A 19,663-nucleotide genomic window follows, 5' to 3' on the forward strand; every position below is an offset into this window, starting at 1 on the left:
ATCCCCGAAACCAGAAGGTAGATGGCCCACCCTCACGTGGCTTTGTCTAAGGGACAGACAGCCCCTTACCTCCTCAGACCTCAGTTCCCCACCCCTTTGGACATTGTGGGAGGCACCCAGCCCTCAGCCTCCAAACACCAGTCTCCCTATTTCTCCCCTCAAGACCCACCTCACAGACCCCTCCTCTACCAGAATCATGTGGAAATTCACATCTCAAAAATTAACAATTTTATTTCTTTTTTTTTGTGGACAACTCAAAACTCAGCGATGGTGAAGGCGTGCTCTGGAGCAAAGTCTGAGGAGAAAGCGAGAAGAACTTTCTCGAGGTCTCAGGGTCAAGGCTCACCTGGACCCGCCAGCTTGTCTCGGTTCTGGCTCTGCCTTTTATTCCTGAGGGCATGGGGAACAGACACAAGGGTGGAAGGTTGGCACCCACTCCCCATGCTTACTCTCTCCCACCAGCCCCCCAGCAACTCACCTCCTCTTCTGCCGCTTCCTGGAAATGCACTCCCTGGTCACTGCGGGCACTATGACCACCACGGGCACCAGCATTCCCAATAGGATGGCCACAAAGTTGGATGCTTCTGGGTGCAGGAAACAGAAACAGGGACATGGGATAGGAAGAGGCAGGGGAGAGACACTCCCTTTCAGTCCTCGGCTGCCTCCCTGAAGGGACCCCACCCCCTAAATCCCTGGGTGGCTGGTTCTCCTTCTAGGAGGCTGCCGCTCCCAAGGGTCTCAAGGCCCTGGCGCTGTCCTCCTGTTGCTGGACACGCAACTCCCATAAACCTCTCAGGGGGACGTTCATCCAGCCAGTCCCCTAGAGACGAGGGTATTATGTTGGCCAGGGCTTCTGGAATCACTTCCAACGGTCACCTGGGAGCTTATGAAAAACATAGATATCTGGGCTCCTTCCAGACCTACCGAATCCAAATCCTTGGGGTGGGTCCCGGAATGAGCATGTTAAACAAGACACCCCCGGCCTACCCCGATCTTAGGCGCGAGATAAGGATAAAGTTGGAGAACCACTGGCCCAGAGGCTCATGGGAATTAGGCTTGTGGAAAAAAAACAACAGAAGGTACTGGAGAGGCTTAGAGGGACACAAGAGTGGGGAATAACAGTAGGGTGATGCATTGGGATCACAGAAGTGGAGAAATCAGGTTCAGAGGGAAGATTCCAGAGTGTGTGGGTAGGGCCCCGGTCCTGCTAATCTTTAGGGATCATGTATGTTGATCAATAATGTATTATTATATTTTACATAGTAATAGATGACACTGAAAATATGTTATCTACTGCACATATGTAATAGCTATCTGTTAGGTCACTATTATATACATGGAATAATTCTGCAGCTGTCGTGGGTGGGGAAGGAGCGGTGAGGATACAGGGCCTCGGATGAAGTTCTTGCCTGGTTTTTTGCGGGGCAGCACGTCCCGAGGCTCTGAGCAGAGGTCTCCCCCGTAACCAAATTCACACTCACAGATGAAGTGGGTTCCCTGCTCCTGGCACCGCCCGTCATTCTGGCAGGGGTTCTGTAGACATGGGCTGTCTGCAAGGATGGAGGGCGGTGGGAGGGAGTTCTGCGAGGACACCCATAGTCAGAGGAGAAAGCAGGGGCTGACGGAGGCTGGTCGGGGTCCTCTGGCCAGGCTTCCAATCCTGGCTATACATTCAGGAGCCCTGGGCTCTAGGGAAGTCGCTTGCCCTCTCTGAGCTCTGTTTTCATTACTGATAAAATGGGGAGGCTACGCTAACCCCCAAGTGCTGAGTAAGGACTAAAGGGGATCCTGGGAAGCTAATGCTGGGAAAGGGCCCAGCACAGTGCCCGGCAGAGAGCAGATGCTCAGGGAAGGCAGGTCCATTCTCTCTACACCTTCCGAAAAAGAGAGAGCGAAAGAGGGATGAAATGGCATGAACTTCCTGATGTTGATGGGGTGGAGTCCCAGGCATAGGACTGGGAGGGATGGTCCTCAGTCCAGGGACCCCTGCCCCCTGCCCAGGGTAAGAGGACAGCTTGAAGCCAAGGGGTGGTCCAGGCTCACCTCGAAAGCAGCCACGAGTGAGGTTCCCCAGGGTGCAGATCTCCCCAGTGCTGCAGCTGAGAGGCTCACACAGAAGGACCCCCGAGCTGGTGCAGGTGCAGCGCTGAGAGCAGTCCTCGGTCACGAAGCTGTCACCCTGCTGGAGAGGGAGAAGGGCCGGGTGGGGGAGGTCTGGTTTCCCTCCCGCATCTGACTGTCCTTTCGCACCTCCACCCCCAGGGCCTCGCACTGCCGGCCCAGACCTGATAGTAGATGCCCTTGTCGGTGCAGCCACAGCGGGACAGGGGAAGGCTCCGGGCACCACTGTAGGCGTAGCCCGGGAGGCTGGCACATCCCTCCACACAGGGGCCATCGCAGTCCCCAGGGACCACCAGGCTGGCACAGGAGGCTGGGCAGGGGCTCATGCAGCTCTGATAGACAGTATTGGCCGGACACTGCAAGGCTGAGGGGACAGAGTCGCAGTCAGAAGGTGGTGGGCTGGGGCTGGCCCCGCAGGGATGGGGAAGGCGGCCACCCCACAGAGCCCAGAGCCTGGTATCCGCAGGGAAGCAGAGGAGTGGGCTGGTTTTGCGTGGCTTTTTGTCTGTGACATTAATGCGGGGGGGAGTAGCCACTACGGGAAGTGGGCGAAGGAGCGGGAGAGGGTGGCGGGAGTCAGGGTGAGGCTTCCAGGTGAGGGCAGAGAAGGGGCCAGGACACTGACGTGGGGAGAGCTGAGGGCTGGGGGAACGAAGACAGGATGCGGAGGAGGGGTCAACGGTGGGGGCTCAGAGCTGAGCAGAGGGTGGAAATAGCCCAGAAGGTGAGCAGCCAGCTGTGGGGGAAGGTCAGGGCCTCACCACAGTGGGTGTGGTCCCGCCAGCCGGCCAGGGAGGCACCCGCCTCCTGGCAGATGATGGCGTAGCCACTGAGGACCTGGCAGCGCAGCTCCTCTTGCTCTTTGGGGTCCCAGGCGGCACACAGATCAGACACACAATGCCTGGGGGGATGGCAGGGACAGTAGGGGGCTGTCAGCAAGGAAATCCAGTCTTGGAAACTCCAGCCGGTTGTGTGTGTGTGTGTGTGTGTGTGTGTGTGTGTGAGAGAGAGAGAGAGAGACAAGGTACCCAAGCCACGGAGAAAGACTTGAGCCAAACAGAGAAAGAGCCGATCAGAGAACAGGCTGCAGGACCTGGAGAAAGGCCATCCCTCATGTCCTGGGTCCCCAACTCACTCATGGAAGGGCCCTGGGGCCACCATCTGGTGACAGGCAGCAAAGGGGCCCTGGGGGTCCACCAGCACCCCGCACGCCTGGGTGTTGTTGATGAGCTCCAGCTGCTCCGGGCTGCATTCAGACACATGAAAGCCTGACTCTTTTTCCTCTTCCTCCTCTCCTATGGCCCTGGGGCAGAGAGCGTGAAGGGCCAGGTAAGGCCCGGGAGGCCTGCAAACTTAGGAAGAACTGGGGAGGGGCTGAAGGGGAGGGCATGGGCAGGGACTGGGACCCACGAGGCAGGGGCCGCGCCTTCAGCGGGGGAGGAAAGACATGATGGAATTAGATGAATCAGGTGAGTCTGTCCAGGGCCTGGCCCTCGGGGTTCCTCCTCCTGCTGAGGATACAGGGTGAGCGGGGTGTGGACAGACAGTGGGCAGTGTCTCCTCTCCCTAGGGCCCGGGCCTCCCTGCTCAGAGCCCCCACCCTCTCACCTTGAGAAGCGGGCGAGGCCTCCTCCCTTAGTCTTCTTTACCTCCCAGCTGTTGCCGAAGAGGAGGAGGTTCTGGGTGAGGGTGCCGTCAGGCAGCACAAAGTCATTCCTCTTGTTTTTGTCGAAGTTGCCGCACAGGCCGAGCACCAGCCTCTGGTAGGTGATGGGCAGGGAGATCACTGCAGGAGGAAGGGGCGTCTGGAAGTGAGACTGCCCACCTCATCACTTGCCACCCTTCCTGGGTCCTCCCCTGGAGCTGGGGCCGCCCTCCCAGGCAGGGGTCCTCTCACCACCCCAGGCCCAGATGAGATGTGGTTCTCCTGCCCCCATCCCAGGGCCATTCCTTCTCCCCTCTACTCTCCACCCTCAGCTACCTGCGTTGTGCCTGTCATTGAAGCTGATGACCATCTCAAAGTCTGTGATCAGATACAGACGATGGCTCCGCAAGAAGATCGACAGATGGTCATTGGGCTTGTAGGGGATGGCCATCTTCTGACCATTGACCTGGAGAAGGCAGACAGGAGCCGAGGGGCGTCCTGAAGCAACCTGGCTCTCTGCCGCTTCAGCCTCTGCCCCCTTGCACATCTCGGTGCCTCTCCCTGCCTTCATCCCGGGGAACAAGCTACGCCAGGAAGCTCCCTTATTCCCAGTGGCAGAGGCCAACCTGAGTTCCGCTCCGCTTGAAGCCCCAGCCCCTTTCTTGCTGAAAAACTGGCAGGGAGGATGCCCCTGGTACTTCTTCATCCCGACTCCACCTCCACGCTGCACCACTGCATGATCTTTCCTTCGGTCTCCCCCTGCCTCTCTCCCACCTTGTCTGTAATCCCACTGCCCCTCTCTGCACAACCACCCACCAAGTGAAGAAGGTGCCTTCTACAACCAGGCAGCCTCTGCCAGAAACTTCCCAGGAAACACAAGTCCTGGCTTCACCTGCTCCAGGTGGCCTCTGTGGCCAGGTCTGCCTCCCCAGACCCTCCTGGCCTGCCCCAGCTCTTACCACAATCTCCAGTTCATCCTGGAGCTGGACTGTGTAGCCGTAGACATTCACAATGACTTCATGCAGGAAGACCGGCTTGAAGGACGGGTACACCTTGTTGCGTCCCTCCACAACTACGGGCTCCACCCCATCGGGGAGCACATCCATGGTCTTGACTAGCGTGTAGGTCATGTGTCCTTCAAAGCGGTAGCTGAGGCCATCAAATGTGCGGTAGTGGGGATCCCCAAAAACTGTGCATTGCTCCCACTCTGCCAAGAAGGTCCAATGCTGAGAAGGCACCCTGCCTGATATAACAGCCCCTCACCTGCCCTGGTGTCTCCTGCTGCCTTCCCTCTTAGCCCTGTGTCCTTAGTCTTCAACTTTCCCCCTCTCCCAGCTTGAAAGGCTCTCCTCGTCTGGTCCCTCCTTTGGCTGTTAAGATGGCAGAGCCCAGAGAGGATCATGCAGGCGACCAGGAAGCTGGTCAGAGCCTGAGTGCGTGCCCAGGCCCACTCCACCCCTCTGACTCCAGAGCCCTGCAGCAGGGCCCTCTGGCTCCACCTCGGCCCCGAGCCACCTCCCTCCACCTCCCCGGGGCCTCTTACTGTCAGCTGTGCAGCTGTCCTTGCCCTTTTCTTTGGAGCTGGGCTGGCAGTGAGAACCAGAGGGGCAGGTGAAGGGCCGGCACTGAATGGCTCCCCCTTTGCAGGTACAGCTGTTCGAGCAGCCTCCGGAGAGCCAGGACCTCCCCGCCTGCAGAAGCCGCGGGAGGAATGAGAAGTGAGGGCGACAGGGCAGCGCTCCCTCCTCCCCGACCTCAGCCCTAGCCCCCTGGTCACAGGCAGCCCCGGAGCCATCTGTGCTCTTACGGCCCCTGCACTGCCCTCTAAAGGCACTGTGCTTGCCGTCTCACACAGGCTGATCAGGTGGCACTACTGGCCCACGTTAACAGATGAGGAAACTGAGGTCACAGAGGTCTCCTTACTCGTGAGGGGTACTAGCAGGATTCAAACCAAAGCCGTGTTCCTTCCACTCTACCATGCCACGTCCCACTTGTTTGGATTCCTCAGACCCCAAACCCCAAACCCTGCCTGTCACCAGCCTTCTCAGCCAGGGCCAGACCTAGAGACACGGGCGCCCACAGCTGAGAGGCACAGGAGAGGAGAAAGCACCATCCTGAAGGTGTGTTGCCCCCTCCCCGATGTCCCGTCCCCACTCACAGGGAGGTAGGCACCCTGGGTGTCTTTGCAGCCGCACTGACTCCTAGACACACACTGCTGCCCACTGAGCAGGTAGCCGGGCTCGCAGACGCAGCCCTCCTCGCAGGTGGAGGGAAGTCTGCCCCCTTGGCACTGGTCTTCCAGATTCAAGCAGGAAGGGGAGCAGGAGGGAAGGCAGTTTGTGTAGATGCTGTGGGTGGAGCAGTCCAGAGCTGGAGGGGGAGAGGGGAAACATTTACTGAGCATGGGCTATGTGCCACCTCCAAGGAAAGGAGTAAGGATGGTTCTCCCCATCCAGCATGGGACTCTGAGGTCAGCCAGTAGCCCCAGCACGATGCTGGTGCATCTGGTCAGTAAGCGTGTGACTGGCGTGTGTGTATGAGGTGTGACAGCAGCACAGGGTAGGGAGGTGTTCACTCTGCTGGAGGAGTTAAATGAAGCCCTTGTTGCAGAAGGAGTTGTGAACAAATGGAAATGTCCACAGGTAGGAAGAGTCCACAATGTAAAGACATCAGTTCTCCCTAAGTTAACTTATACATTTACTATGATTCCAATAAAATCTACCAACAGGATTTTGTTTTGTTTTTTAAATAAGACAAGATGCTATTAATGTGGAGATAAGGCTATAAACAAACCGAAAAAGCTGGGAAGACTCTAAAAACAAACAAACAAAAACAAACCAGAAACAAACAAAAAAACAGTACGTATGTAGTGAATGTCCCTACCAGAAATTTAAACACTATTTAAACTCTCAATGATTATGACATCGTGTTGCTAGTAAATGAAGATAAATGGAGCAGTGGAAGAGAAAAGAAAGCCTTATACAGGGACCTAAATATGTATGGGAATTTAATAGAAATCATGGTATCTCAGTGGAGAAGGAGAGACTGGTGTTTAATAATACCGGGAAAAAGTTAAAACGAAGTTGGTTCAGTTTTCATCCTGCACACCAGGATAAATCTCTGTGGCTCAAACATTTAAATTGGGGACGGGGGGGTCAGGGATGTCATTAGGTTTTTATTTATTTATTTTTGGTGGAAGTGCTGGAGATTGAACTCAAGACCTTGCGCATGTTAGGCACACACTCTACCACTGAATTGTACCCTCCCCCCTGAAATACTGAAATATTTTTAAATGATGAAACCATACAAATACTAGAGCAAAACGTGGGCAAATTCTTTCTTAACTTCCGAGTAGGGAAGGCATTTGTAACTATGCCTCAAAATGCAGACGCCTTTTAAAAAAAATACTATCATATTCAACCCCACAACTATATATATTTCTGCATGGCAAAAAAATAGTCAAAGATGAAAAAAACTGGAAGAATTTTTGTAGTTCATTGCACTAATGAAGGGCTACTCTCTGTAGCAGATAAAGAACATCTATAAAATAGTTTAATAAAGACCAATAAACCAGTGGGAAAATGGTGAATGGGTTATGAAGAGATCTCAGAAAGAGAAATCCAAATGGCTCCTAAACATATGAAGAATGCACAACCTCACTCATCATAGGGAAAAATGCAAATTAGGACTCTTCATTTTTCTCTTATCAGATTGGCAAAAATCCAAAAGCATGATAATGCTCTGTGTTGGTGATGCTGTAGGGAAATGGGCATTCTCCTATGTTGCTGGTGGTAATGAATGTCAATTCTTCAACCCTCACGGAAGGCCATTTGGCCACATCTCTCAAAAGCACAAATCCACACAGTCCTTGAGCCAAGAATTCCACTTCTAGGAATTTATCCTACAGATAAGAGGCACACACATAGAAAAGCATATTTGCATAAGGTTATCCACTGCAGCACCGTGTGCAACAGCTAGAGATTGGAAACAACTAAAACGTCCGTCAATAGGAGACTAGTTAAATAAATTATGATAAATGAATCACGATATAATAATGGAATATTATGCAGCTGCAAAAGAGAATGCTGCTCTTTACATATTTGATGTAGGATTCCAAGCTAGATTGTCAAGTGACAAAAATAAAGTGCAAACTACTATCTCATCTGCTGTTTGTAAGAAAATATGGAAAATAAACCTGCGTTTGTTTGCATGTGCAAAAATAAAAGACCTTTGGAAAAACACTCAGATACTGATAGGAGTAGGCTAGGAAATGCGCCCATGGGGTCAGGGTAAGAGGTCAGGGTAAGACTTTTCAATAGGAATCTTTTAATACTTTTAAAGTTTTTGAACCATATGAATGCATCGTGTACTAAAACACTTGATCACTGTTTTAAAATTTAAAAGGTTCTGGAATCAGATAGTGGTGATGGTTGTACAACTTTGTGAAGACCCTAAAAGGCAGTTAATCATATACTTTTAAGGCAAGAATGATACGGTATGTGAATAATAACTTAAAAGAAATGTTTTGAAAGGAAAGAGCTAGAGAAGGATGCCTTGGAGTCTGCCAGGAGGGGAGAAGAAAACTTTCCATGTGCGGGGAGCGGTTTAAAGGCAGGGAGGCCTGTGCAGGGAAGGGGATTGTTTGATACACAGGCAATGCAGGTGCACATGGAGAGCGGGGAAAGAGGAGACGCTGGGACAGCCTGCAGGGTCTCCAACATCTCAGAGAGGAGCTTGGACTTGCTGGCAACAGCCATGCAGGGGAGTGACGTGATCACATTTCCTGGGGAAAGGAGCCGCCGAGAGGCAGCCCGCGCAGTCCTGGCGCAGTCCTGGCCGTCTCTGCACACTGGCTAAGAGCTTATTGTAAATGGTCCACGTCAGAGAAAATGAGGTCAGAGAGAGGTCGGGAGCAACGGAAAAGGTGCATGGGGGAGCTTGCAGGGATACCCAGCCAGAAACGGGGTCTGGGAGCGGTTTGGGGGTGGCCATCGGGGACACTCACGGCAGAAGCTGCTATTTCTCCAGATTGGAGGCTTCACTCCCCGGGCCTGGCAGGCAGCCCCGAACGCTTGCAGAGACTCACAGAAGGCACGGTTTAGGCCTCCGAACTCACAGAGTTTATGGGTACAGCTGTGCAAGAAGGGACTGAGGATCACACGGGAGGCACACGTGGCCCAGGCGGGAGCCCCGAAGGCTGCCTGGCATTGTCTCTGGGCTTTCTGCAGGTCAGCTGGCCTGCAGTTTGTATCTGGCTTCTCCTGCGGTTCAGCTTCGGTCTTCTTGTCGTCGTCTTCGCAGCTGGGAAGGGAGAGGGGTCATCACAGGGACTGCCACTGCCCCCCATGTGAAAATGACTTGGTGATCCCAAACTGCCCTGAAGACCCTGCCTGTGTTCCCCGGGAAGCTGGCCTGAGCTCTGGCAAGCCTTCTGCGTGGCCTTGGTCCCCTCCCACATTTCAAAGCCTAGAAAGGAAGAGTTTCACCTTTCCCCAAATAGGTTCCTGGGACCCAGATGCCACCCCCTCAAGTCACGGTCAGAAAGAACCACTCCAGACTTCCCACCGCAGGTGTGCCACACGGTCTGGGATCCCGACTCGGATTCCTACACAAAGGCAGAGAGTCTTCGGGGACAATTACTTTGGGTCGATTTCCTTATCTTGCCAACTGTCCGTAAACATGACATCATCCTGGGCTAGTTCATCACTGGGCATCATGAGTTCGTCTTCTTCCTCACCATTGAAGTTCCCGCACATGCCACAAGTCTGGGTGGGCAGAAGGGACCGAGGGGATCCTCAGCACCAGGGAAAGCAGAGGGCATTTTTCATTGGCACCCCCTTTTCTGCTCCAAAGAGAAAGGAGTCCCTCTTCCCTGCAGCCCTTTCCCATTCTGGAGAGTGACTTCTTTGGTCTGGTACCCAGCTCCCTGCAGGCTGACTCCCCTGTGAAGAGACCGGGTGTTTCCCTCACCTTTCCATAATAGGCTTTGGGGAGTTCGATCTCTATGAAACCATTGCCGTCAAACTTGACTTGCACCCCGATGATGATGTTGAGCACAAGATAGCCGTTCCTGGAAGTGACTTTGACCCCCCGGACCTGGGTGGTCGCAGGAAGGGAGACTCGTGTGCCATTGATCTACAGAGGAGGGCAGGACCCGTGAGCAGGAAGGAGGACAAGAGCCCCCCTCCCCAGCGTCTGCCTCCCCACTGCCCGCCCTGCTCACCCGCACTTGGTCCTTCTGCAGAGTGACCAGGGACCCATAGATGTCCACGTGGACCTGGTGGAGGTAGAAATTGGGGGCTTGGCCTTCCCGCTTCCCATTCTTGCCACTGATCTTGAAGAAAGGCAGGTCCATGGTGGAGTGGCATGTTTTCGCCAGGATGTAAGTGCAGGTGCCCCTGACGGCATGGTAACTACCATCGAAGCTTACGTAGTGGGAGCCATTGTGAATGCGACACACTCCCATCCCTGGAGGACAGACAGGTGGCTGAGGAGTGGCCCAGCCTCCAGCAAGAGCAGGCCTTCTCCCCACCTTCAAGGAAAGAACATGGAGGAGAGGAAGCCCCCGAAAGGAAGGAGACAAAGAAAACAGTCCAGACAAGGGGGTGGAGGAGGTGTCATCGGGTCAGGGAGAGACATGATATCCTGTCCAAGTTCACGGCCCATACGGGAAACATGAGTGAACCCTGAGGAGCCCTTCTTGATGAAGAGGGTGCTGAGGAGAACTCGTCTTGGTGGCTAGAGCTCCTTCTCTGTGCTCAGTGGCCTCCTACCTGCCACCCGGCACCGGATCAGCCCATCCTGGGGCCAGCACATCTGGTCACGCTTGCAGGCCGTTTGGAGGCAGGATATATTGTTGTGGGTGGAGCAGGTGCAGAGCCTGGAGCAGGTGTTGTCCGTGTACCAGCTCTCCCCGACCTGTGGGGCACGGGCATCAGCAGAGCCAACAGAAACTTGGAAGCTGGAGATGAACGGAGCCCCCTACCCTGCACACCCCCTGAGGTTTGCTTTACTTGGCTACCCGCCTCCATTGCGAGCCTTTCTCAGGCTCTTGGCTTCTGGACTTGCTCCTCAGCCCCCACCACTGGCCCACCCCTTTGCTGGCTCCAGGCCCTCTGGCACCCAAACTGGTGAAGCTGGGAGGGGAGGGCACCCCTTGCACTCTGGCCTCTCACCGGGTGGTAGGAGCCGCTCTGGCTGGTGCAGCCACACTGGCTGAGAGGCACACAGGAGGTTCCGCTCAGGATGTGGCCTTTCTGGCACACGCAGCCCTCGGCACAAGGCAGCGAGGACGGGCAGGGAGATGGGGTGTTCAGGCCAGGGCAGGTGGCCGGGCAGGGGTTGGCACAGGTGCTGTAGCTACTGCCCAGTGGGCACTTCAGAGCTAAGAAGAAACCAGTGTTAGGAGGGCAGCGTGATTGCCAGCTCCCTGACTTTGGGGCATCAAGAGTCCCTGGGAAGATCCATGGGATGAACAGATAAACAAAATGGGGTCCATCCACACAATGGAGCCTGAAAAAGGAGGAAATTCTGGCACATGCTACAACACAGATGAACCTTGGGGCCATGATGCTCAGTGAAATAAGGCAGTCACAAAAAGATGAATACTGTGTGATTCCACTAATATGAGGTCCCTCAAGTAGCTGAATTCATAGAGATGGAGAGTAGAATGATGGGGCCAGGGGCTGGGGTGAGCGCTATGGGGAGTTCGTGTCTAACGGGGACAGAGTTTCTGTCTGGGAAGATGAAAAAGTTCTGGAGATGATGGTGGTGATGGTGGTGATGGTGGCACAATAAGGTGAATGCACTGAATGCCACTGAACTGGACACTTAAAAATCGTTACAATGGTAAATTTTCCGTTATATGTATTTTACTATAAGTAAACAAACGAAAGAAGAGTTCCTGGAAAAGAGCAAGAAAGCTAACAGAGCTGGCCCAGGTGAAGAGAGGAAGGAGGCAGGAACACAATGAGGGCTGAACTTTTTGGTGCGGCGAGAATCAGATGGAGGCGGCTGGTGCAGGGAGACAAGTAGAGGGTGGGGGCTGGGCTCGGAGAGACTAGAGAGTGGGATACAGAGGAGGGTCCCAAGTCGGGGCTGAGGGCCAGGCTGTGAAGGGAAAAGCAGAGGAGCAGAATTTAGGGAGAGGAAGAAAGGGGAGGGCTCTGGGGGACTCCTCCTGGCAGCGAGAGGGGAGGTTAGGTCACTCACGGCAGAAGGTGCTATTCCGCCAGGTGAGGACCTGGCCGGCGCGGGCACACTGGGACGCGTAGGCCTGCAGGGAGCGGCACAGGGTCAGGGCATCGCCCTTGGTTCCACACTGGCCATACACACACCTTTTGAAGCTGGACTGCGGGGACACCACCTTGTGGCACTGGGAGAAGGGTCCTGGAGGATGAAACAACACAGGTGAGAGTAAGCTTGGGAAGGGAAGGGAGCAGAACCACGCAGCTGCTTTGGGGCGAATTTGACATCCATTTTGATCAAAACCCATAATTACTGAGAACCTGCTGCCTGAGATGCAAAAAGCTTCCGGCCTATTAGTGTTTCTAGGTGAACCCTGCCTCTGCATTTCCCTTGGCCTGTTTCCTGACATCCCTCTACTTCCTGTCTTACCTGCCTACCCTCCCTGATCAGTCTGGGAGTGGGGGGAGGGAAAAGGGGCCCCTGAAGGGGATTTGGCTCACCCAAAGGGTTCCTTAAGATTTCACAGTTCTTATTCCAGGTATCGGGCACTTCATCCCCCAGGCACTTGGGGGAATCGCCACCTGCAGCAAAGCAGCTGACCAGGGAGAAGTGGGGAAAGGATAGGAATTTAGAATTGGAGGAAGCCTCTCAAAAGGCAAAGCAAAAGTGGAGAGGGAAACAGGAAGGGGAATAAGGATGGGAGAGGAGAACAGAGAGGCGCCTCAAGTGGGAAGGCCAGCAGATGCAGCAGGAAGGCAAAAGGTTAGATCTCAGGGTGGACTTCCCAGGAGACAGATCAGCATGGGAGAAATCAGCAGGCAGGGGCATGGGAGGTCGGAGCAGCCTCTTATCAACTTCAGGAAAGATTGGGGATGCACAGAGGACACCTCCAGGCTGCCCGCCAAGGCTTCCCCCAGGGGTCCTGCTTCCCCCAAATTCCTGACTCACCCAGGTTCAGATAACTCATTTAACTTCCAGGAGGCCCCCAGGCGTGCAGGGCTGCTTGCAGGTCTTTTATCAGACTGTAGAATGTCGTCTAGACTGTTGTTGTTGTAGTTCCCTGGAGGACAGACAGAGCAGTCAGCAGAGGCTGCAGACCCAGCCCCAGGACCAAGAAGCACCCCTCCCTCTTCACGCAACCGACCAAGATGAGCCCTTTCTCTTCCTTCATTTTCAGCTTCCCTTCATATCTACCCTCGGGAGCAATGCCCTCAACCAAGTAATGGGTCGACAAGCACCAAGGATGCCTTCAGACGTGAGGATGAGCAGGACCAGGACAGGCTCCTGCCCACTGCCCTGGTTTCGCCTGCAGGTGCCCAGGGAACTCACCGCACATCCCGCAGAGCCGGCCAGCGTAGGAGGAGGGCACGGTCACTTCCACCAGGTGGTTCCCATCATAGCGAACTTGAAGCCCAAAGTTCGTGTAGAGGAGGACAAAGGAGCCACTGGACCTCACATTTACCCGGCCTTGTGCAGGCCACAGGGGCAGGGCCACCCGGCGACCATCCAGCTACAGAGGCAAGATGGACATGATAGGGAAAGGCACCTGGGACAAGGACAACAATGGGGCCAAGACCAGGCAGCAGGAAGGGGATGGCTGGTGAGCCTCAGAAACTGGGGCAGTGCGGGTCAGACACATGGGCTTGCAGGCAAGGGAGGGGCAGAGAAGGGATGCTGGGCACGCTTGTGGCGGGGGAGGCCGGGGAGGCGGGCACCAGCACTTACCACGACCTTGCGGCCTTTGATCAGCGAGATTTTGAGGTTGAAGACCTGCACGTGGACGGCTCTGACATAGGAGGCCTCCAAGTTCCCATGGCGGAACTCGTTGGTGGCGCTCACGACGAAGTTATTCTCTAGGGACCTCAGCCAACAAGGCCGGGTCAGGATGTAGGTGCAGGTGCCCATGAAGTGGTGCAGGGCTCCATCAAACGTCAGGTAGTGGGGGTCCCCCGAGACAGTGCAGGTGCCGGACCCTGGGCAGGAGGAGATGGTGTTCAGAGACACATTGACCCCGAGCTGCCATCCTAGCGAGTCCACGTGGGGTTAGTACCCGTGGCTCAGGGGGTTGGTCTGTATGACTTGGAGAGACCAAGGTCAGCTACTGCCCTAACCTCACTCTCTGGGTCCCTGAAGACGCTGTTCTGGCTAGGGGCCATTGCCTTCCAGTCCCTGGTTACGCTCCAGCTCTCTAGGGAGCCTGCTTCAGGACAGGACCAGGCGGCAGTCCTCCTGCTCACCTTGCACCTGACTACTTACCTTGAGCATGGCAACCATAGATGCCATCCTGCCGACCACAGAGCTCCTGGGCCTGGCATCTCCAGAGCACACAGCGAATTCTGTTGCTGCCCTCACAGATACAGAGCTGTGTGCAGCCCGGCTTGAACCACTGCTCCCCGATCTGGAAACCAGAAGAAAGTAAGGGAGAGAGGTCATCCGCAGGTCTGACGATGAGGCCCCTGCAATCCAGCTCACTGGCCTGCTCACTGTGGAGGCATTCCTGTCATCTCAAAGCTCCAGGCTTAGCTGCAAAAGTCCAGCCTTTGCTTGCTCATTCAGTCACTCTATCACTTGTCTGTTCCTTTTTCAACAGAACGACATCATCTGCTTTGTGCCAGGAATTAGGGATTCAGTAATGAACACGATGAGCGATGTCCCTGCCCTGATGGAACTCCCAGTCCAGCGGGGCCAGTAAACAAATTAACTAATAGATCACATGCTCCAACATGACATGTACCCAAAGGTGACAATCAGGGCACCTGGGGAGAGTTTCCTGCCATCCACACAGACAATAAGCACTTGCTACAAGAGTTTATCACCAAGATGCTTATCAGGATGGCTTCAAGGAGGAGGTGGCATTTCAACAGAGTCTCAGAGGAGGTGAAGGTGGCTAAGAGGCATGGTGTCTGGGAGGGAGGACAGGAGGAAAGGGGCTGCAAAGAAGGTGAAATTAAGAAAGCAAATTAAGCGCGGATAAGGAGCATTCCGTGGGCCCTCCTGGAACGCAGTGCCGAGGAGAGGAGAGCCACATGGACAGTAGGTGGTGGAGAGCTTGGACAGACGTCATCGTCATCCGCAGGCCTTGGGTGGGGACAGGGGAAGGAGGAAGAGAGATGCATCGTGGTTGAGGATCTGGCACCACATGCTGCCTGTGAGAAGACGGTGAAGACAGGGCCCCGGGGTGGGGGGCTGAAATCCTTCAGCAGAGACAGGGACCCTCAGTGGGAGAGAAGACGTGTGGAAAGAGTGCAGGTGAGATGCAGATGTGCCCAGGACTTCAGAGAACGAGAAACTCCAGGAAAATGACTTGGGGATGTGCCAGGCAAGGCGACCAATGGGAAGGGAGAGAACCGGGATCTCAGGCTCTGCTGGGCAGCGTGGGAAATAACCACACTGTGTGAAAAGTACGGGAGTCAAAGGAAGAGGAGGCAAATCAGATCTGAGCCAGAAGTTCCCTAATCCCAGCCCTCCGCCCCAGCTTCCTGACCGCTACCCCCCCCCCCCCGCCCGGCCTTCCCTCTCCTGCCCACGAGCGAGCGGGCCCAGACTTCAGAACGGGAGGGCCGGCGCTTTCTGGCTGCACGGCTGAGAGGCCCAGCCCCAGTGGCTCACCTTGAAGTAGCCGGCTGTGGGGTCGAGGCACCCGCACTCGGACCGGGGGACGCACTGGAGACCGCTGAGGACGAAGCCGGGGTCGCACTCGCAGCCCTCCACACAGCGGTCCTGGCAGGACATGCCCGAGAACCCGGAGTGGCAGGTGTCGGGGCACGTCCTGCCACACAGCGTGTACTTGCTGTTGGCTGGGCAGGCCAGAGCTGGGGGACGAGGGAGCGCAGGTGAGGCGGGGAGGGGAAGGGAGGAAAGAGGCAGCTCACAGCCCAGAGTTCAGAAGACCCACGGCTAGAGCTTTCTGCTCGAGAAAAGAGTGACAGGGAGAAACCACTAAGGACCTCGGCTTCCGCCTGGGCCTGGACGGGGGCCTGCAGGGAGCTTCTGGGAGGAAGGCAACAGGAGCAGACTGATCCAAGAGCCTCATGGCACTGCTGTGTAGACAGGGCCGAGGTGAGGCAGTCAGGTTGGGAGGGGCGGGGACAGGGACCTGTGTGGCCCCATCGAGAGAGCTGGGCCACCACCAGCAGTCACGGTGCACCCTCCCAGGCCATGTCTATTTTCCGTGTGCATCCAGTGACCTGGATGTGCACTCACACACGTATGCATAGCCTTGGGTAGCTGGGAAGGCTTTCTGAGTCTGCAGGTGACTATGTGATTTTCTCCGTGGATGTTTCTGCCTCTGCAGATTTCCCTGTTCTAGTGGGAAATGTTCTAGTGTGGAAGCAAAGGGGTTCAACCAGGTGCCCCCCTCCCCAAGCCCGTGCTCAGAGGCTGCCGGCCCTCCACAGGCGTCTGCATCTGAAGGAAGGGGCCCAGCATCTCGGTACAACTCACAGCAGAACTGGGGTCCTCTCCAGGGCTTCACCACGTAGCCGGCATCCTGGCAGGTCTCAGTCAAGGCCGACATGTGGGCACACAGCTCCTGCTGCAGCCCTTGGAAGTTACACATGTCAAACATGCAGTTGTCGAAGAAGGATGAAGCCATGACGTGAGGCAGGCATGCCCTGAGGAGAGAGGCGGGGTCTGAGAGAATGAAGGGCAGACCTTCCCACCTCCCAGGACCCCAGGTGCCAAGTGCCACCCCTCCACCGCAGGGTCCTTTCCACCCTCCTTCATACTCAAAGGCTCCGCGAGAGGCCACAAGCCGTCCACAGAACTCTGGCCCCGACATATTGTTCTGCAGGTCTGTGCTGCAAGAGGGAGGATACTCCTGATTCTGCTGGCACCTGGAAGAGACCCATCCCAAGTACCCTGAGGACCGAGGCTGGCCTCTGTCCTGGCCCGACCCCAGCAGTATCCTGGCTCTCAGCAACCCCTAGTGGAAAACATTTAAACACCAAGCCCTAAAGGTGGGAAAAACTCGGAGGCCCGCAAGTAAAAGGCGGGGCTGCTCAGAATCGCCTGAGGACCATTGTTGGGGGGAGGGTGAGCATTGCTGGTGGCCGTGAATTCAGTTCGTGAACTTGGCTGGGAACTAGAGCGAGGAGAAGAGCGACAACGTGGGGGCGTGCAGAACCGGGGAGAGGAGAAGGGGTGATGCCGGTCGGGGTTCCTGGTTCTTCGAAGGTGCACAGGAGCAGGAGGGTGGAGACGGAGGGGGAGTTCCTCACGTCTGGTCCTCATCCTCTGAGGTCTGCCAGCTGTTACCCAGCTCCACCTCGTCTCGTGCTGGTCTGCCATCTGGCTTCTGGTTGTCGTTGCTGCTGTCGCCATCATAGTTGCCACAGAATCCACAGAGTTTGTCAGAGTAGGTGCTGCAAGGGCCGGGGGAGGAGGAGGTGTGAGCGGAGAGAAGAGGCCTCCATCATCCGTCATCCGAGGGACCACAGCAGAGAGGGGATGAGGAGGGCGCGCAGGCATGAGCTGGGGGTGGGTGGCGAGATGCGGACTTGGAACAGAGGTTCCATGCCAGGCACCAGGTGCACAGGGACCTCATCGTGGCCCTCACGCTTGGGGCATCTTTTACATCTCCCCTCAGCCCCTTCTGCTCACATCCCATCTTCCAGCCACAGCAAACCTCTTGCTGGCCCTCAGACATTCCACTTCCCTTTCTCAAGATTGTTGTTCACTATTTCTATAAAGCCTTTCTTTCCCTTGTTTGTCCATCTGGGGAGCTACTCTTCCTTGAAGACTGGGGTCAAGAGACCACTCTCCTGAAGGCTCCCATGGCTCACTGGTGACTCCTTCTAGCACATTCCCAAAGCCTTGTGTCTATATCTTGCTACTTTGACGCTGCCCTGAAACCATTTCTTCCCCTTCCTTGACCAAAGGGAAGCCTGCGGGTTGAACTGGCTGCTTCCTCGTCACAACTGGGAATTCGTGCCACGGGGACGTCAGAGGACTTGGATGGGAGGGTCCCTGGAGGGGGAGGGGCAGAGTGGGTGACCCGGCAGCTGCCTCGCTGGGTGGCGCCCTCACCTGGGCACAGTCACAAACAGCTGCTGGTCACCGTCCCATCTCAGCCGCAGACCGAACGCCGTCTGCAGCTCCACAAATCGCCCACTTGGAGCCAGGAAGACGCCTTTAGAAGGTATGGCTGGAAGGGTGACTAGCTGACCCCCAACCTGGAAGGTGGGGCCGAGGGAGGAGACAGAGAGACAGATCCGAGGGTCAAGGAGGACCCCCCAGTGGACTCCCGCATCCCCACTGTGGTGCTAATGATCTCTCCCACTCCACGTGCAATGCTCTGGAGGGTTGGGAAGCTGGAGGAGCTGGGCGGGACGAGGCCACGGTGGCCCACCAGATGGGCCGCAGCCAGCCTGAGTGGAGAACGGACTCACCAGCGTGCGTCTGCCCTTGAGCAGGGTGATGGTGGTTTCAGGCAGAGTCACATAGACCTTGCTTAGGTGGGACATGCCTTCTTGTCCTTGATGCTCATTCTTTACTGTCACCCTGAAGAATGGCTCTGGGCAGGGAGAGGGTGGGCTCATTCAGGAAGCATTTTTGAGCACCCACTGAGGGTGGCACCCCTATCCAGCCCTCGGGGATAAAGGCCACAGAGACAGAGGCTCTGCGGTTCAAGAGGGGAGGCAGGACCCCAACGAGAGTGGGGTGTCATCCAGAACAGCCTGGGCCCATGTGCTGTGAATCCATCCCCCCTCAGTGGACGGGGACATCCTCCAGGACAGGTGTTTGTGCTACTTCTCTCGTGCCTTTATTGCCTCAATCAGCTGGCCAGGGAAGCAACTGATGCAGGGAAGTGTCTCAACCTGTGTTTCCCCCAGGACTTTTTCCTGGGAGTCCTGCTTCTGGGGTGGACGTGTCACACCCCTTACTGTCCAGCTGGCCTCGCTCCCATCTTGCCCTGCTGTCTGCTCTGGCCCTGTCCTACTGGCTGCAGCACTCCAGGGCCCAGCTGCTCCGACCTCAGACCCCTCAGGTCCTACCTGTCAGGTTGCCACAGGGTTGAGTCAAGATGTAGGTGCACTTGCCCATGAAGTTAAAACGCCTCCCGTCGAAGGTGAGGTAATGAGGGTCTCCGTAGGCGGAGCAGGTGGCAGGGCCTGCCAAGGGAATGCAGGGGACACGTGAAGCTGGTTCACCAGGCCAGGCCCCATGCCACCTCACCCACCCAGTGGCCTGCCCCAGCTCTTCTGGTCAATGGAGGGATTGGGCCCCTGGTGTCATGCCCACGTGGATAGGCAGGGACAGTGTGAGGAGAGGGTCTCACCATAGGGGTGGCATCGGTACTGGCCCTTCTTCAGCTGGCACACTGTGCGCCCCCCGCACTTATAGGCCTGGCACTCCATCCGACTGCCAGGCCAGCAGCGGCACCGCTCTGTGCAGTTGGGGCTGAACCACTCTGACCCCGGCTGAGAGCAAGGGAGCTGGAGTCACGAGGCTGCAGCTCCCGGGCAGAATCCATCATTTCATACTGTAGCCCCCTCTTCTCCTCCACGCCTGCAGACCTCACCTTGCTCAGACTCCTGCTCTCCTCACCACCCAGCAGATATTCCTGCCCAACCCAGGCGCTTTGCATATGCTGTGCTTGCACCCTGGAAGGCCTGTCGTCCCTCTGCCTCTTTCTAAACCATTGCTCTGCGATCAGCGAAGTCTGGCTCAAGGGTTGCGCTTCCTCAGGAAGACATCTCAGACCTACCT

At 56.0% G+C, this 19,663-nt stretch overlaps 1 protein-coding gene across 4 annotated transcripts in view; it reads right to left on the bottom strand.

Annotated features, from left to right (window-relative positions):
• Positions 1–213: 213 nt before the first annotated feature.
• Positions 214–19,663, bottom strand: part of ZAN (zonadhesin) — a 30,637-nt gene continuing 11,187 nt past the window's right edge. For 3 of the 4 annotated variants that reach the window (XM_072943187.1, XM_072943185.1, XM_072943186.1), the window contains exons 16-47: positions 19,233–19,374; positions 18,949–19,065; positions 18,343–18,467; positions 17,981–18,126; positions 17,173–17,316; positions 16,681–16,788; positions 16,397–16,566; positions 15,563–15,765; positions 14,210–14,351; positions 13,679–13,926; positions 13,283–13,463; positions 12,902–13,013; positions 12,454–12,548; positions 11,978–12,154; positions 10,942–11,150; positions 10,540–10,684; positions 9,990–10,234; positions 9,737–9,901; positions 9,407–9,531; positions 8,772–9,067; positions 5,925–6,136; positions 5,310–5,457; positions 4,726–4,973; positions 4,103–4,232; positions 3,730–3,907; positions 3,257–3,424; positions 2,883–3,022; positions 2,286–2,485; positions 2,044–2,182; positions 1,410–1,550; positions 479–584; positions 214–390 (exon numbers count right to left, since the gene is read on the bottom strand). In XM_072943187.1, the coding sequence (XP_072799288.1) occupies positions 336–390; positions 479–584; positions 1,410–1,550; positions 2,044–2,182; positions 2,286–2,485; positions 2,883–3,022; positions 3,257–3,424; positions 3,730–3,907; positions 4,103–4,232; positions 4,726–4,973; positions 5,310–5,457; positions 5,925–6,136; positions 8,772–9,067; positions 9,407–9,531; positions 9,737–9,901; positions 9,990–10,234; positions 10,540–10,684; positions 10,942–11,150; positions 11,978–12,154; positions 12,454–12,548; positions 12,902–13,013; positions 13,283–13,463; positions 13,679–13,926; positions 14,210–14,351; positions 15,563–15,765; positions 16,397–16,566; positions 16,681–16,788; positions 17,173–17,316; positions 17,981–18,126; positions 18,343–18,467; positions 18,949–19,065; positions 19,233–19,374 (5,160 nt within the window). In that variant the 3' untranslated portion in view covers positions 214–335. The remainder of the gene's footprint in view (positions 391–478; positions 585–1,409; positions 1,551–2,043; positions 2,183–2,285; positions 2,486–2,882; positions 3,023–3,256; positions 3,425–3,729; positions 3,908–4,102; positions 4,233–4,725; positions 4,974–5,309; positions 5,458–5,924; positions 6,137–8,771; positions 9,068–9,406; positions 9,532–9,736; positions 9,902–9,989; positions 10,235–10,539; positions 10,685–10,941; positions 11,151–11,977; positions 12,155–12,453; positions 12,549–12,901; positions 13,014–13,282; positions 13,464–13,678; positions 13,927–14,209; positions 14,352–15,562; positions 15,766–16,396; positions 16,567–16,680; positions 16,789–17,172; positions 17,317–17,980; positions 18,127–18,342; positions 18,468–18,948; positions 19,066–19,232; positions 19,375–19,663) is intronic. The other variant, XM_072943188.1, reaches the window with a different exon arrangement.

This window comes from Vicugna pacos, chromosome 18, assembly GCF_048564905.1.
Source record: "Vicugna pacos chromosome 18, VicPac4, whole genome shotgun sequence".
In the NCBI taxonomy this organism is placed as follows: Eukaryota; Metazoa; Chordata; class Mammalia; order Artiodactyla; family Camelidae; genus Vicugna; species Vicugna pacos.